At 41.0% G+C, this 18,552-nt stretch overlaps 1 protein-coding gene across 1 annotated transcript; it reads left to right on the top strand.

Annotated features, from left to right (window-relative positions):
- Positions 1-10,348: 10,348 nt before the first annotated feature.
- LOC141134827 (olfactory receptor 5P68-like) lies at positions 10,349-11,269 on the top strand. The gene has a single exon (XM_073624262.1). The coding sequence runs from the start codon at positions 10,376-10,378 to the stop codon at positions 11,267-11,269; it is 894 nt and encodes a 297-aa protein (XP_073480363.1). The 5' UTR covers positions 10,349-10,375.
- The last annotated feature ends 7,283 nt before the right edge of the window (positions 11,270-18,552 follow it).

Raw genomic sequence — 18,552 nt, 5'->3', positions numbered from 1 at the left:
GCAAACCGAAGCGGGGGTGTTCGGCTCATCCGTGTTTCTGACTTCCTTGTGCACCGACCTCAACCTGTTAATCAACAATGTTTTTGCCTGCCACTTGGACTGATCCTTTGCCCTTCTACTTTAGTACACAGGGGTCTCACATATGTGAGGGGATTCAGAATAGCGTTCTGAGTAGAGAAAATCAGTTTTTGGTTTTCAATGTTCCCAGAACAGAGTCTGGTTGCCCGGAGGCTTTAAAGAGATTTGGGTGGGAGAAGCCTCTACCCCTGTTCCCCTGGCCCTAAGCTTGATGGTCCTTCCTGCTGCCTGGACCAATACTTTGGCTGTGTTGACTATATCTCTACCTGCTGCCTCTACTGACTATGGACAGTATTTCTGCTTGCGCATCTCTGCCTGCTACCTGGACCAATGCTTTGCCTGTGCTTTGGCTGTGCTGACAGTATCTCTACCTGTATGAACTATGGACAGTATTCCTACCTGCTGCCTTGACAATTGCTTTTGCGGTCGCTGGCCACATCCCTGCCTGCTGCCTGGACCAATGCTCTCCTCTGTGGACCATTGCATTACTAAAACCACAGGTAATCTTTTGTTATTTGGTATGTACATGCTATGTGTTATAAATATGCACGGCCTTCAAAAATGTGATCGGTAGTCAGAAAATGTATGTTTCTAGAATGCCTAGAAGTGCTACTTGGATGTTAGGCCTCTGTATATGGCCAGGCTGTGTAAAAGGGTCACACATGTGGAGGACTCAGGAGGAGTAGCAGAATGTATTTTGGGGTGTCATTTTTGCTATGTACATGCTATGTGTTGGAAATATCTTATAATTGGACAACTTTGTGTAAAAAAAAAAAAAAAATGTGTTTTCATTTTTTGCCACGTTTTCTGAAAACTTCTGGAAAAAAAATGAACTGTTCAAAAGACTCATTATGTCTCATAGATTATACGATGGGGTGTTTGCTTTTCAAAATGGGGTAATTTTGTGGGCTTTTCCATTGTCCTTGTGCTCCAGGGTCTTCAAAAGAGAGATAGGTCGTCATGAAATTATATGTTTTATTTTGCTCCTAGAACGCCTGGAGGTGCTACTTGGATGTTCAGCCTCTGTATGTGGCCAGGCTGTGTAAAAATCTCACACATATGGCATTGCCATACTCAGGAGGAGTAGCAAAATGTATTTTGGAATGTAGTTGCAAGTATTATATGCTGAGTGTGAGAAATAACCTGTTAATATGACAAGTTTGTGTAAAAAACAAAGCAAAAAATGTCTTAATTTTCCCAAGAATTGTGGGAAAAAATTGCTACTTCAAAAAACTCACCATACCTCTAACTAAATACCTTGGACTGTCTACTTTCCTGACTTGTTAGTGTCTCAAGAAATGAGATAGGCCTTCAGTACATCAGGTGTGATCAGATGTGATCAATTTTCAGTGATTGGAACCATAGCTTGTATAACTTTCACACAGAATAAATAATATCCACTAATTTTCGTTATTTTTACAAAGATATGTAGCAGTATAAATTTTGGCCCAAATTTATGAAGAAAAATAACTTATTTTCAAAATTTTACAATAGAAACTTAAAAAAGTGTTTTTTTTTTTCAAAATGTTCACAATTTTAAAATGATAAAAAATGTGTTTGGATACAGTGTAGCATGACTGAGTAATTGTCATTCAAAGTGTGAGAGCACTGGAATTTGTGTATTACCATTAACTATTTTTTTGTTTTAACTCCTGTAACGTGTATATTTTACCTTTCCTCGTGATATCTTTTAGTTGTGCGCCTTCTTTTTTAATCCAAAAAAGTTAGTTTCTTTTAATAGTATCAAGGCTGAAATAAATTCCCTTTTTTCCTTCATGTGCATGAAATCCCAAATTACCAAAATTTTCTTTGTGATAACATGTGCATTTTCGCTTATTTCTCTGTACTCTGTATGGTGATATCCATATTATTTTCCCCAGTGCAACATTGCTAATCGTGTTTTCCAATTTAACCCATATTTTTTCCTTGTTCGTTTTTACCCATTCTAACACCCATGATAGTAATATTGTATTATATTATTTTTTCATATCCGGCACCCCCAGCCCCCCTTGCTTTTTGTCTTTGTTCAGTACCACAAGGCTTATCCTCTGCTTCTTTTTCTGCCCTATAAACCTGAGTAATAATGTTTTTAATGTATTAAAGTATGCTTGTGGGAGGGGGATTGGCAGCATCTGCACTTTATACGTAGTCTTAGGCAAAATTGCCATTTCAAAAATATTAATCCTGCCTAACCAGGGGAGGTGTTCTGTTGCAGTTTTATTAATTTCCATTTTTGTTTCATTCAGAGGCGGAATAAAATTTACTTGGTATATTGTCTCTTCAGATGGTGTTATTTTTACTCCCAAATATTTTAATTCCTTTTCTTGCCGTATAAATGGGAACTCTTGTTGGAATATCTACACGTCCTGTTTCTTTATGTTAATATTGAGAATCTCTGATTTCAAGGGGTTCATTTTAAAATTTGATCTTTCCCCATAGGTTTTTAGTAATTTCATTAGGTTGGGAAGAGTTACTCTAGGTTTGGTGATGTAAAACGGTATATCATCGGCATATGCTGCCAGTTTGTGCTCTTCATCTCCAATCCTGATTCCCCCTATGTCTGGATTCTGTCTGGCCACTGCCAGAAGTGGCTCCTGTGAGAGAAAAAACAACAGGGGGGGCAGGGGACAACCCTGTCTGGTTCCGTTTTGCATCTCAAAGGGCATAAACACTGACCCATTTACTCTAGTTGTTGGGTGGTTGCACAATGTTTCAATCCAGTTGGTCATCTTTGGGCCTACTCCCATTAACTCCAGTGTCTTCATCATGAATCCTCAGTCTACCTTATCAAACACTTTTTCTTTGTCTATTGAGAGTAGTAGTCCTGGGGACACACTTATGTTTATTTCATGTGTGAGTAACAGTGTTCTAACCCCATTATCCCTCCCTTCCCTTCCTGGAATGAATCTGACCTGGTCCGCAAGTTGTTCATTACCGTTTTCATCCTACTTGCTAAAACCTTAGCGAATAGTTTCGTATCTGCATTTAGCAAAGAGATAGGTCTGTAACTTGAACACAGGGTAGCGTTTTTCCTTTCCTTTGGGATAATTGTAATAAGTGCTGCTAGGGCATCCCTACTCATCTCCCAACTTGATCCTATCCCATTCATATACGTACATAATCTAGGGATTAATATTTCCTCTTATAACCTCTTATAGTAAAATATTGTCAGCCCATCTGGGCCTGGACTTTTCCCTGAGGCTGTATATTTTAGGATCCGACCTATTTCTTCTTCTGTAATAGGTTCTTCTAGGGTGTTTAATCTGTCTTCTGAGATTTTATTTAGACTTACTTCCCTCAGGAACATTATCATTTTCTCTCTCCTCTCTTTTTCCTGCTCTAGGGTCTCTTTCTGTTTTACTGAGTACAGTTCTTCATAACATTTTTGAAATACACCTGCTATCCCCTTTGTAGTAAATACAATTTCCCCTGTACACATAAAGGAAGAAAAATTGGGCTTTGGCCTTTCTTGGCACAGTAAACACTATAGTAATCTGATTAAAATCCAATTTATTGAAGATTGATAAAAATTTATAAAAAGGACAAGGACAGAGACAGGAATGAGTTCATAACCATACATTTACAATTTATACACTCCATACACAGCTTGGTAGTATAGAAATCAATTATACAGTATTTGGAGTTACCAATATACATACGATTATATAGAAATTTAAAGAAAAGCTATGCAGAGATGATTAACGATGGTGAGAACTCGCTCAACATGTTGCACGCTGTAGCGCTTCTTCAGGAGCACAAAACAAAATACTGGAATATACAATACATCCAAAAATTACAATGAGGATAAAGATTCATAATGATAAAAGAGAATAGATGCACAAAATATTACGGGTATTGGTACATCCATCACTAAGGCCCAAAGGATGGTACTAAGATACAGTCAGGGTAATATTCAGACATCATGGGGACATGTGTAACATGGTAGTAATATTGGTATGTGACCTATATGTCTAATTTTGTCTGTTTGAATCACAACAATTGTGACTGCCAGGTGAAGGGAACGATATATGGAGAAAAAGGAAGAAAGAAAACAGAAAAAAGAAAAAATAGAAAGGAAAATGTGTGAAACTGGAACTTAAAGGGGGGGGGGGGAGAAAAAGAAGGAATGAGACAAGAAAAAAGGGGGGGAACTAGGAGAGAAGGGAAGGTAAAGTTATGAGAGAAGGAAAGAAAAAAGAGAAGAGAGAAGGGAGGTTCAGTCTGAGGGGCTGATGACTCTAACCATAAACAGATGTACAGTAGATGTCTAATCGCAGTTGTCCCTTAAGGGGGACAATTAATACTTAGTGATTATTAGAAAGTAGGCGTGGTACCGATTATAGTATATTCGCATAGGCCAATAGGAGAGACCCACTTATATACTGGTACAATAAGGTAGAGTATTGCCTATACCTGCTAATAACCTAATGCCATAAAGTACTATATTGCCAGTAGCCACATATAAATATTACCACCAGCAATAAAGGGTGTTAGTTGGCTGTCAGTAGTGGCTATTGATTCCTGGTATATATTATCTGGTAAAAGATATGTATTCTGCTAAGAGGGGGATTAATGGTAGGTATTTATTTTATAATTATTTTAATTGTTTTTATTTTTCATATGCTGCAGCCACTAAATATGCATGATATTAATGAAATAATAAAAATTATTGCACTTACCAAGATAAAATTTGGTGGGTTGAACAATATGTATATGCATAAAAGTAAAACGTGTCTCCACTAGATTCTAGGACTTCAGCCCAATGGTGCAAAGATAGACCACAATAAGCATATGACAAGGATGGATGGTATCTCAGTTGATAGCAGGAGACAAAGATATAATTATATCAAGTCTTTGAGGAAGCTTACAGGGGTTGCTCCATATCCAAGTCGTATGGCTAAGCTTATATGGGTTGCTCCATATCCAGATCGTATGGTTAAGTCAAACAGGCAGACCCACAAGAAGGAAAAGAAAAGTATAAACATAAATAGGTAAGGATTTAGTAAATGTAACACAGTATACCCATTGTGTGCTGAGTATCTGGAATAGAGCTATCACATACCTTGGTGATTCGGGATTGAAGCAGACACTGTAGGTAGCAGGTAACAGCCACACTGCCGCTCAGACATGGAGCGACTAGCTGTGTGGAGCGTGAGATGAGAGACGCAGAGAGCGTCTCTTGTACACACGCCCCGCCTGTGGTCACCAATCAGTGAGAACTGATGTGACGTCATCCAGGCCGGCCGTCGAATGCATACCACGCATGTCCCAATCCATTGCGTCAGTATGGGAACCGCCGACGCGCAGGACAGGGAAGGAGCGGTTGCATTACTGGGTGACCTGGATACCAGGGTTACCCAAAGCGCCAATCGCCCTGCAGAGGGGGCGTGGCGCTTGGCGGCCGCATGATATCAAAAGTAAACCCTGACAATGCATCCGTACTTACTATGGGCATAGGCAACAGGGATGCACACTGTACCATCTATATGGAAACCAAATTCAGGTTAATTGTACAGAATACATGATAAAGTTATTGGAACGGCTAAAACTGCTAACAATAGTCAGGAAATGACAGGAAGAGAAAAAAGAAAGAGAAAAGGAGAGAAGGGAAAAGAAAAAAAGGCAATAATGACAAGGCATGGATAACCAAAAAGGGGGATTATTAGAGATCACCTATAGTTGAACCAGTGGGGATTGGTTGGCAAACAGGTCCGTGAAGGACTATGATATACTAGATGGCCAAATTGTGGAATTTTGGCATAGACAACTGTACTACTTTGGATTTTCTCTATATAATTTTGAGGTTTTTTTCCTTTTCAGTACTCGAGCCAGGTACTTCCCCATTTTGTTCCCTCCTAGATACCTATCTTTCTCTCTTCCTATTGTAAGTACTTTCTTGTTCTATCCGTTCTTTTAATTGATCTCTTTTTATGGTGCGCTCCTTTTTCACTTCTTTCTCTGCCTTTTTTATGTTGCTGTTCTAAATCATATGTTTCTTTCATTAATACCTCCCTTTTCCTTATTCTTTCCTTTTTTTTCTGCTCCCATCAGTGTTCCTCTTATGTAGGCCTTGTGGGCCTCACACAGTGTCGCTGCCATTACTTCTTCAGTATCATTAGTTTTAAAGTAATCTTCTAATTTTTTTGTTATCCTATTCTCTGCTTCTTTACCCTGGATTAGTTATTCGTTTAGTCTCCATAAATTTACCCTCTCTTGGGCCCTACTTATGCTCATTTTTATTGTTACTGGGGCATGGCCTGAGAAAGATGTGACTTCTATATTTGTACTAATCACTGAATCCAGTAACCTATGTTCAATCAGAAAATAAACTATTCTTGAGTACATCCCATGTACAGGGGAGTGGAACGCACAGTCTTGTGTTTTCGCATGTTGTATCCTCCATGCATCCATCAGCTGGTTCTGATGCAATTTTTTTTTTATATCTTCAATCTAGCATCCCCGATCCCCTGCACCCAGGACGTACTATCTATCTCAGGTTGCATACAGAAATTAAAATCACCTGCTATAATAACTCACCCTTTTTTTAACTCCATTATTTTCTCAATAACCGCATTTAAATATTTTATTGGGTTCTTACTTGGGCAATAGATTCAATAGCCCTTCAGGATCCACCTGTCTCTCTTCTAGCGTGAACCATACTCCTCTGGCAAACCCAATTGCCACTCCCTTAGTCCATTTTGTTGTAGAATCTCCATAGGACCATCCTGGAAAATCCATTCTTCCTTCTGCAAGAATGGTCAAACATTCCCATAGACACACTCCTAAACCTTGTGGGCAGCCTTCCCAGAAGAGTTGAAGCTGTTATAGCTGCAAAGGGGTGGGCCAACTCAATATTGAACCCTACGGACGAAGACTGGGATGCCATTAAAGTTCATGTGTGTGTAAAGGCAGGCGTCCAAATACTTTTGATAATATAGTATATGAAAAAAAGAAAGGAAAGCTGAAGTTAGACTTTAACCACTTCCTTCCCCGCCCATAGTCAACTGACATCCGCAGGAGGGATCTCCCATCCTGGGCGGGCATCATATGACATCCTCGGCTTCCGGGCTGTCTAAGGGTGCCCGCCGCATCACTCAGGAGCAGGGGCGCGTGCCCGGCAGCCGCGATGTCCATTGGGCACCCGCGATTGCCAGTAATATAGAGTAGGGACATGGATCTGTGTGTGTAAACACACAGATCCACGTCCTGTCAGGGGAGAGGAGACCGATCGTGTGTTTCCAGTACAGAGGAACACCGATCGGTCTCCTCCCCTTGTGAGTCCCCTCCCCCTACAGTTAGAATCACTCCCTAGGTAACTAATTTAACCTCTTGATTGCCCCCTAGTGTTAACCCCTTCCCTGCCAGTGACATTTATACAGTAATCAGTGAATTTTTATAGCACTGATCACTGTATAAATGTGAATGGTCCCAAAATAGTGTCAAAAGTGTCTGATATGTCCACCACAATATTACGGTCACAATAAAAATTGCAGATCGCTGCCATTACTAGTAAAAAAAATAAAATAATAAAAATGCCATAAATCTATCCCTATTTTGTAGACGCTATAACTTTTGCGCAAACCAATCAATATATGCTTATTGCGATTTTTTTTTACCAAAAATATGTAGAAGAATACATATCGGCCTAAACAAAGGAATTTTTTTTTTTTTAAATTGGGATATTTATTATAGCAAAAAGTAAAAAATATTGTGTTTTTTTTTCAAACTTGTCACTCCTCTTTAGTTTATAGTGCAATAAATAAAAAACAATTTCATTTGGCTACAGTGTTACATGACCACGCAATTGTCATTCAAAGTGCTGAAAACTGAAAATTGGCCTGGGCAGGAAGGGGGTGAAAATGCCCTGTATTGAAGTGGTTAAAGCATTTATTTTTCTGAGCAATTATTTACTAGTATTGTATTGTATTGAGTATTGTATTTAAAAAAATACATTTATTTGTATTACAATCACAAACATAAACCCACAGAGATCTCGATTACTCTCTATGGAATCTTTAATCTGTGAAAAAACATATAAATGTTTGTGTGAAAATAGGTTTCCTGTTCAGTCAACTGAGCTTATCCACTGATACACATCATATGCTTTACACTTATATATAAGATACTTATAATTATTTTATCTCTCCCTCTCTTTCTATTTTTCTTTACATTCATTACTTTATCTAGGTCTTATTTTTTCCCTATTAAATAGAAACACTGGTAAAAAAAAAAAAAAAAAAAACTCCTATGAAGAAGACTGGTTGAACCAGAACTATGTATTTAATTTTTGACATTATTTTGACATATTTGACAGTATTTTCACTCCTTTTGTTTTTCTTTTTCTATTTTTTATTCTTTCCATTCATGTCATTCTGCTTTTATTCCATGCTCAATAGAAAAACTGGTAGAAAACTCTTTAATGAAGAAATGCATGTAATATTGTTACACTTTTAATATTGACACTTTAATTTTCTGTTACATTGATTTTTGTTGGTTTATTTAAAATAAAGTTAGATTATCAAAAAAAAATATGGGTTTTCATCAGAGATCATTAGCAAACAGAGTAAGTACATTTTTTTTAAATTTCAGATTCATTTCATCAAGCTATAATGCTTTAATTAATTGAAATAGTAATCATTAAGACAAATGAGAAATTCCATAACTCAATCCATCCATTTTCTTTGCATTGTGTAGCATAGTTTTCCATTACTGTCATGGCATTAAGGTATATCTAAAGCCAAATACGATAGATATCTTTTCATGTGACAACACTGAAGAAAAGACTCTTTGCTACAATGTAAAGTAGTGAGTGTACAGCTTGTATAACAGTGTAAAATTGCTGTCCCCTCAAAAGAACTCAACACACAGCCATTAATGTCTAAACTGCTGGCAACAAAAGTGAGTACACCCCTAAGTGAAAATGTCCAAATCGGATCCAATTAGCCATTTTCCCTCCCCGGTGTCATATGACTCGTTAGTGTTACAAGGTCTCAGGTGTGAATGGGGAGCAGGTGTGTTAAACTTGGTGTTATCACTCTCACTCTTTCATACTGGTCACTGGAAGTTCAACATGGCACCTCATGGCAAAGAACTCTCTGAGGACCGGAAAAAAAAAAATGTTGCTCTACATAAAGATGGCCTAGGCTATAAGAAGATTGCCAAGACCCTGAAACAAAGCTGCATCATGGTGGCCAAGACCATACAGCGGTTTAACAGGACAGGTTCCACTCAGAACAGGGCTCGCCATTGTTGACCAAAGAAGTTGAGTGCACATGCTCAGCGTCAAAACCAGGGGTTGTGTTTGGGAAATAGACGTATGAGTGCTGCCAGCATTGCTGCAGAGGTTGGAGTGGTGGGGGTTCAGCCTGTCAGTGCTCAGACCATACGCCACACACTGCATCAAATTGGTCTGCATGGCTGTTGTCCCAGAAGGAAGTCTCTTATAAAGATAATGCACAAAAAAGCCTGCAAACAGTTTGCTGAACACAAGCAGACTAAGGACATGGATTACTGGAACCATGTCCTGTAGTCTGATGAGACCAAAATACATTTATTTGGTTCAGATGGTGTGAAGCGTGTGTGGCAGCAACCAGGGGAAGAGTACAAAGACAAAGACAAGTGTGTCTTGCCTACAGTCAAGCATGGTGGTGGGAGCGTCTTGGTCTGGAGCTGCATGAGTGCTGCCAGCACTGGGGAGCTACAGTTCATTGAGGGAACCATGAATGCCAACATGTACTGTGACATACTGAAGCAGAGCATGATCCCCTCCCTTTGGAAACTGGGCTGCAGGGCAGTATTCCAACATGATAACCACCCCAAACACACCTCCAAAATGACAATGATGGACTGGCCAAGCATGTCTCCTAAACCCTACTGAGCCATTATGAGCCAATTATGTGATTTTTTTTATTTGCCCAGAGTTCCAGTTCTTCTCAATGTTCATGTTATTTTTCTTATATGGAAAATTTACTAAACAAATAAAGACTGTCCAATTAGCAAAGAAAACATTCACTGAGCTTATTTAATAAGATGACACCAAGAACACTTCAATCAACCAGATATTAGTGTTAGAAAAAAATGTTGTTTTTTTAAATTTCCCATATCCCAAGCTGTATTCAAAGGGTATTCAAAGTCACAGGTTCACCTTATTTGTTGTAAGTCATTTTGCAAAGCCAATGTATATTATTTCTGGTATGGTTAATACATAAAAAGTTACAGTATATAAATCTTTTCTGCTTTCACACAGACCACATATAAAGGTAATGTCACCACATTCTTCTTTTTGGGATTTAACAACATGGCCATATATAATCTGCTGCTCTTCACCATGGTCCTTATTATATACATTGTGACAATCTGTGGAAACCTTTTGATCATCATGCTGGTATATTTCAGCAAAACCCTTCATTCTCCCATGTACTTCTTCCTCTCCCAACTCTCTATATCTGACATCATGCTGATCACAGATATTTCTCCTAACATGTTAAATATTGTTCTACATGAGAGGACCTCCATATCTTTTTCTGGTTGCATTACTCAATATTATGTCTTTGGTTCAACAGAAACATTTGAATGTTTCCTTCTGACAGTGATGTCCTATGACCGATATCTAGCTATCTGCTCTCCTCTGCATTATACCTCCATTATGAAACAATCACTTTGCATTCAACTAGTTCTTGCATCCTGGATTTTTAGCTGTTCTATAGGATTAATATCAATATTTGAAATAAGTCAGCTAGAATTCTGTGGACCAAATGTTATTGACTATTTATTTTGTGATTTCAATCCTCTTGTGGAACTTTCTTGCTCAGATACATCCAGAGTTCAAATGGAAGTTATCTTGTTGTGTGTTCCTATGCTAATATTCCCCTTCCTAGTGATAGTGGTTTCATATACTTACATTGTTTTAACAATATTAAAGATATCCTCCTTTTCGGGAAGACTGAAATCCTTTTCCACTTGTAGCTCCCATCTCACCGTTGTGTTTATATTTTATGGAACCCTAGCCGCTGCATATATGATTCCAAAGAAAGGACAATCACGAATGATCAGTAAGATGATGTCCTTGTTGTATACAGTGTTTACTCCCTTTGTAAACCCTTTCATATACAGCTTGAGGAATCAAGAGATCAAGGACAGTTTAAAGATGTTGTATATAAACAAAAGGCTTTTTATTCAAATCCTTTGGTAAAAGTTTAGTTATTAGGATACACTATATTACCAAAAGTATTGGACACCTGCCTTTACACACACATGAACTTTATTGGCATCCCAGTCTTAATCTGTAGGATCAAATATTGAGTTGGCCCACCCTTTGCAGCTACAACAACTTCAAATCTTCTGGGAAGGCTGTCCACAAGGTTTAGGAGTGTGTCTATGGGAATGTTTGACCATTCTTCCAGAAGTGCATTTGTGAGGTCAGGCACTGATGTGGACGAGAAGGCCTGGCTTGCAGTTTCTGCTCTAATTCATCCCAAAGTGTTCTATTGAGTTCAGGACTCTGTGCAGGCCAGTCAAGTTCCTCCTCCCCAAACTTGCTCATCCATGTCTTTATGGACCTTGCTTTGTGTACTGGTCCAAATAATTTGGTTGAGGGGGATTATGGTGTGGGGTTGTTTTTCAGGGGTTGGGCTTGGCCCCTTAGTTCCAGTGAAGGAAACTCTTGGGGTGTCATCATACCAAGACATTTTGGACAACTTTATGCTCTTAACTTTGCGGGAACAGTTTGGGAATGGCTCCTTCCTGTTCCAACATGACTGCGCACCAGTGCACAAATAAGATCCATAAAGACATGGATGAGCAAGTTTTGGGTGGAGGAACTTGACTGGCCTGCACAGAGTCCTGAGCCTTGCATTCTCGTCCAACATCAGTGCCTGACTTCACAATTGTGCTTCTTGAAGAAAGGTCAAACATTCCCATAGACACACTCCTAAACCTTGTGGACAGCTTTCCCAGAAGAGTTGAAGCTGTTATAGCCGCAAAGAATGGGCCAACTCAATATTGAACCCTACGTACTAAGACTGGGATGCATTAAAGTTAATGTGTGTGTACAGGCAGGAGTCCCAATACTTTTGGTATTATAGAGTATATCTGTTTAACAAGAGAGAAGAACTTGGTGTTCACTAGTCTCCAAAAATTAGACTTCTACCCTACAGAAGCAATGCTTAATAATAAATTGGTACTAGAGTTCAATCGCCCAAATTAGGTTCTTAAAAAAGGCCTAAACACCCTTCAGACCTTTTTTCCATGGTACCTCCAGCAAGTCCCCTAAACTGTGTTTTGTTTTTGTTAAATGGAGCTCCATTCCCAGACGTAGCCTATTACCGGGAAACATGTTGGAAGGAGATGGGAGCTGCGATGTGATGATCTATACTTGTTGATGATCTCTTGGTTGGATTACACTCTCTATTGCTTTAATTCATCCTAGTTGCTGTAAGTACATTATTTTAGCTTTAATAAACCCTTTTAAAATGTATTATGCGATGAGTAGGGATGAGCCAAACACCCCCCTGTTCAGTTCGCACCAGAACATGCGAACAGGAAAAAAGTTCGTTTGAACACCGTTAAAGTCTATGGGACATGAACATGAATAATCAAAAGTGCTAATTTTAAAGGCTTATATGCAAGTTATTGTCATGAAAAGTGTTTGGGGACCTGGGTCCTGCCCCAGGGGACATGGATCAATGCAAAAAAAAGTTTTAAAAGCGGCTGTTTTTTCAGGAGCAGTGATTTTAATAATGTTTAAAGTGAAACAATAAAAGTGTAATATCCCTTTAAATTTCATAGCTGGGGGGTGTCTATAGTATGCCTGTAAAGGGGCGCATGTTTCCCGTGTTTAGAACAGTCTGACAGCAAAATGACATTTCAAAGGAAAAAAGTCATTTAAAACTACTCGCGGCTATTGCATTGCCGGTCCGACAATACACATAAAAGTTCATTGATAAAAACGGCATGGGAATTCCCCACAGGGGAACCCCGAACTAATATTTAAAAAAAAATGACGTGGGGGTCCCCCTAAATTCCATACCAGACCCTTCAGGCCCTATGTTTAAATCCCACACATACACTGAGTGGAGAGCATTAGGCAAGCCCAGGTTGGAATAACGAACAATATGCGGTGTTCGCGGCAAATTCGAAAGCTGCCGGAACACCGTTAAACTCTATGGGACACTATCATGAAAAATCAAAAGTGCTAATTTTAAAGGCTTATATGCAAGTTATTGTCATAAAAAGTGTTTGGGGACCCGGGTCCTGCCCCAGGGGACATGTATCAATGCAAATTTTTTTTTTTAAAACGGCCATTTTTTTGGGAGCAGTGATTTTTTTAATGCTTAAAGTGAAACCATAAAAATGAAATATTCCTTTAAATATCATGCCTGGGGGGTGTCTATAGTATGCCTGTAAAGTGGCACATTTTTCCCGTGTTCAGAACAGTACCGAATTAAAATTACATATCTAAAGAAAAAATTGTCATTTAAAACTGATTGCGGCTGTAATGAATTGTCGGGTCTCAGCAGTATAGATAAAACTCATTGAAAAAAAGGGCATGGGTACCCCCCCAGTCCATTACCAGGCCCTTTGGGTCTGGTGTGAATATTAAGGGGAAACCCAAACAAAAAATAAACAAAAAATTGCATGGGGGTCCCCCCAAAATCCATACCAGGCCCTTCAGGTCTGGAATGGAAATTAAGGGGAAACCTGTGTCAAATTTGAAAAAAAATGGTGTAGGGGTCCCTCCAAAAATCCATATCAGACCCTTCAGGTCTGGTATGGATTTTAAGGGGAACCCTGTGCCAAAATGTAAAAAAAAAAGGTGTAGAGGTCCCCCCAAAATCCATATCAGACCCTCATCCGAGCACGCCACCTGGCAGGCCGCAGGAAAAGAGGGGGGACAAGAGAGTGCCCCCCTCCTGAACGGTACCAGGCCGCATGCCCTCAACATAGGGAGGGTGCTTTGGGGTCTGATCCCAAAGCACCTGTGCCCATGTTGATGGGGACAAGGGCATCATCCCCACAACCCTTGCCCAGTGGTTGTGGGGGACTGTGGGCGGGGGGCTTATCGGAATCTATAAGCCCCCATTAACAAGGGGACCCCCAGATCCTGGCCTCCCCCTATGTGAATTGGTAACGAGTACATTGTACCCCTACCATTTCACAAAAAAAAGTCAAAAATAGTAAAAAAGACAGGAGACACTTTGCCTTTTATTAAAAAAAAATAAAATAAAAATGTCCCGTGCTGTAGATCCATCTCACGCCGCCCAACGGACCAAAAAAAGCAGGTTTTTTCTTCTTTTTTCGGCTCGTCAGGCGGCGTGAGATGGATCTACATCGCGGGAAATTTTTATTTTTTTATCCAAAGTGTCTCCTGTCTTTTTTACTATTTTTGACACTTTTTTTGTTAAATGGTAGGGGTACAATGTACCTGTTACCAATTCATATGGGGTGAGGCCGGTATCTGGAGGTCACCTTGTTAAAGGTGGCTTTCAGCTTCCAATAAGCCCCCTCGCTCATCCATGCCTTTATGGACCTTGCTTTATGCACTGGTGTGCAGTCATGTTGGAATAGGAAGGGGTCATCCCCAAACTGTTCCCACAAAGTTGAGAGCATGAAATTATCCAAAATGTCTTGGTATGCTGACACTAGGGATGAGCTTCGAGTTCGAGTCGAACTCATGTTCGACTTGAACATTGGCTGTTCACCGAACAGTGAACAATTTGGGGTGTTTGCGGCAAATTCGAAAGCCGCGGAACACCCTTTAAAAGTCTATGGGAGAAATTAAAAGTGCTAATTTTAAAGGCTTATATGCATGGTATTGTCATAAAAAGTGTTTGGGGACCTGGGTCCTGCCCCAGGGGACATGTATCAATGCAAAAAAAAGTTTTAAAAACGGACGAATTGCCGGTCCGACAATACATATAAAAGTTCATTGATAGAAACGGCATGGGATTTCCCCACAGGTTAACCCTGTACCAAAATTTAAAAAAAAACTGGCGTGGGGGTCCCCCTAAATGCCATACAAGGCCCTTCAGGTCTGGTATGGATATTAAGGGGAACCACTGCCAAAATTTAAAAAAAAAATGATGTAGGGGCCCCCCTCAAAATTCATACCAGACCCTTCAGGTCTGGTATGGATTTTAAGGGGAACCCCGCACCAAAATTAAAAAAAAAATTGGCGTGGGGTCCCCTCAAAAATCCATACCAGACCCTTATCCGAGCACGCAACCTGGCAGGCCGCAGGAAAAGAGGGGGGGACGATAGAGCGCCCCCCTCCTAAACCGTACCAGGCCACATGCCCTCAACATTGGGAGGGTGCTTTGGGGTCCCCTCCAAAGCATCTTGTCCCAATGTTGATGAGGACAAGGGCCTCATCCCCACAACCCTTGGCCGATGGTTGTGGGGGTCTGCGGACGGGGTGCTTATCGGAATCTGGAGGCCCCCTTTAACTTGGGGACCCCCAGATCCCGGCCCCCCCTGTGTGAAATGGTAAGGGGGTACAAAAGTACCCCTACCATTTCACAAAAACACTGTCAAAAATGTTAAAAATGACAAGAGACAGTTTTTGACAATTCCTTTATTTAAATGCTTCTTCTTTCCATCTTCTTTCTTCTATCTTCTTTCCTCTATCTTCCTTCGGTTTCTTCCTCCATCTCCTTCTTCTTCTGGTTCTTCTGGTTCTTCCTCCGGTGTTCTCATCTGGCATCTTTCTCCGCTGCGTCTTTTTCCCTTCATCTTCTTCTCAGGCCGCTCCGCATCCATGGGAGGCTCCCGCTGTGTGAAGCTTCTCATCTTCTGATGGTTCTTAAATAACAGAGGGTGGGGCCACCCGGTGACCCCGCCACTCTGACGCACGGGGACTTGACGGGGACCTCCCTGTGTCATTCCCGTGACGTCAGAGGGGGTCACTTGTTACGTAACGGGTGGCCCCGCCCTCCGTTATTTAAGAACCGTCAGAAGACGAGAAGCGTCACACAGCAGGAGCCTCCCATGGATGCGGAGCGGCCCGAGAAGTAGATGAAGGCAAGAAGACGCCGCGGAGGAAGATGCGAGATGAGAACACCGGAGGAAGAACCAAAAGAACCAGGAGAACCAGAAGAAGATGGAGGAAGAAACCGAAGGAAGATAGAAGAAAGAAGATAGAAGAAAAAAGATGGAAAGAAGAAGAATTTAAATAAAGGAATTGTCAAAAACTGTCTCTTGTCATTTTTAAAATTTTTGACAGTTTTTTTTTTTAAATGGTAGGGGTACTTTTGAACCCTCTTACTATTTCACACAGGGGGGGCCGGGATCTGGGGGTCCCCTTGTTAAAGGGGGCTTCCAGATTCCGATAAGCCCCCCGCCAGCAGACCCCCACAACCACCGGCCAAGGGTTGTGGGAATGAGGCCCTTGTCCTCATCAACATGGGGACAAGGTGCTTTGGGGGACCCCAAAGCACCCTTCCAATGTTGAGGGCATGTGGCCTGGTACGGTTCAGGAGGGGAGGTCCTCCCTTCTTTTCCTGTGGCCAGCCAGGTTGCGTGTGCAGATAAGGGCCTGGTATGGATTTTTGGGGGGACCCCACACCAATTTTTTATTTTATTTTGGCGCGGGGTTCCCCTTAAAATCCATACCAGACCTGAAGAGTCTGGTATGAATTTTGAGGGGGACCCCTACATCATTTTTTTTTAAATTTTGGCACGGGGTTCCCCTTAATATCCATACCAGACCTGAAGAGCCTGGTATGGAATTTAGGGGGACCCCTACACCAGTTTTTTTTTTTAATTTTGGTTCGGGGTTCCCCTGTGGGGAAATCCCATGCAGTTTTTATCAATGAACTTTGATGTGTATTGTCGGACCGGCAATTCATTAATAGCCGCGAGTAGTTTTTAATGACTTTTTTCCTTTGTAATGTCGTTTTGCTGTCAGACTGTTCTAAACATGGAAAACATGCGCCCCTTTACAGGCATACTATAGACACCCCCAGGTACGAAATTTAAAGGAATATTACACTTTTATTGTTTGACTTTAAGTATTATTAAAATCACTGCTCCCGAAAAAACGTCTGTTTTTAAAACTTTTTTTGCATCGATACATATCCCCTGGGGCAGGACCTGGGTCCCCAAACCCTTTTTAGGACAATACCATGCAAATTAGCCTTTAAAATGAGCACTTTTGATTTTGAACGTTCGAGTCCCATAGACTTCAATGGGGTTCTAACGTTTGTGCAAGTTTTGGTCTGTTCGCAAGTTCTGGTGCGAACCGAACCAGGGGGTGTTCGGCTCATGCTTAGCTGACACCTTAAGAGGTCCCTTCACTGGCACTAGGGGGTCAAGCCCAACCCATGAAACACAACCCCACACCATAATCTCCCCTCCAGCAAATGATTTGGACCAGTACCCAAAGCAAGGTATATAAAGACATTGATGAGCGAGTTTGGGGTGCAGGAACTTGACTGGCCAGCACAACCTGATAGAACACATTTGGGATAAATTAGAGCGGAGTCTGCGAGCCAGGCCGTATCCTCCACATCAGTATATAATTCTGGAGTGAGGACCGGGGGAAAGGGAAGGGATCTACGGTATAGGGTTACCGGAGGGAGAAAGAGGTTACCTATAGCAATTAATGGTCAGTACATGGAATAATAATATCAAAGGTAACAATTTATTAATCCATTGTAAAATCACCTGGGTGAGGTGGAACATACAAATATAAGGTTAATGCACTATTAAAAAGCATAATACTCCAAGTCAAGGTTTGTTAAAAAATGAACTGACAGACACGACAAAAAACACACACAAAAAACACTAAGGCACAGACACTGTCCGGACTAGTATATGTTGCTCGGCAACAAGGCGGTCAGATTAAGTCATGGCAATCAATTGCATACAGGTGCTATATATGAGCCAGTGTGGAATTTAGTGGGATATGCTGCCGAGAAACATATAGGTGGAGCGGGGAGGGGGGAGGAGAACCAGGAAAGGGGATTGGATTGTAGCCAAGGGGATGGCTGGGCTAGTCCTGCAATGGGAAATGACCTGTTGAGGTAGAGTGCACTCTGGGTGATCCACAGCAATGGGGCTAGAAGTATAGTCACGATGAAATCCAATCATGCAGTGTGAGCAGTGGTAATTAGTCCAGATTGCTTAATGTGAAACTTGGTATTCACCGTTCGTTAACTGTCTTCAGGGCTATACATGGAATACTATGGGGTGCGGTGTGGGGTACTCCAGTATGCGTATGGCAAAGGTAGAAACCAGTGGTATGCGTACAACTGTATAATGTCCCTGGCATGGGTGAATTATAGTTTGCTCATACTTTACCCTCCGCGAAGGTTCCTGAAGGCTGGTTCACAGGCCATGCTGAGAAGAACTAGCGAGATCCCGAGGACTGCCAGAACGGCACAGTGGCAGCAGCCGTAAGTCGCCTTGGTGGTATCCTGCCGTTCCCTGCGTTGATAGAAATTCCGTGCTAAGCGCAGGTCGCATGGGCAGCTCGAG

The sequence above is a fragment of the Aquarana catesbeiana genome, linkage group LG03, assembly GCF_042186555.1.
Source record: "Aquarana catesbeiana isolate 2022-GZ linkage group LG03, ASM4218655v1, whole genome shotgun sequence".
Taxonomy (NCBI): domain Eukaryota; kingdom Metazoa; phylum Chordata; class Amphibia; order Anura; family Ranidae; genus Aquarana; species Aquarana catesbeiana.
The sequence above is the reverse complement of the archived record's forward strand: the minus strand, read 5'-3'. Positions and strand labels throughout refer to the sequence as shown.

What these genes read in the sequence shown, in the direction of transcription:
- LOC141134827 (XM_073624262.1), top strand. Translation starts at nt 10,376, where the DNA reads ATGGCCATATATAATCTGCTGCTCTTCACCATGGTCCTTATTATATAC.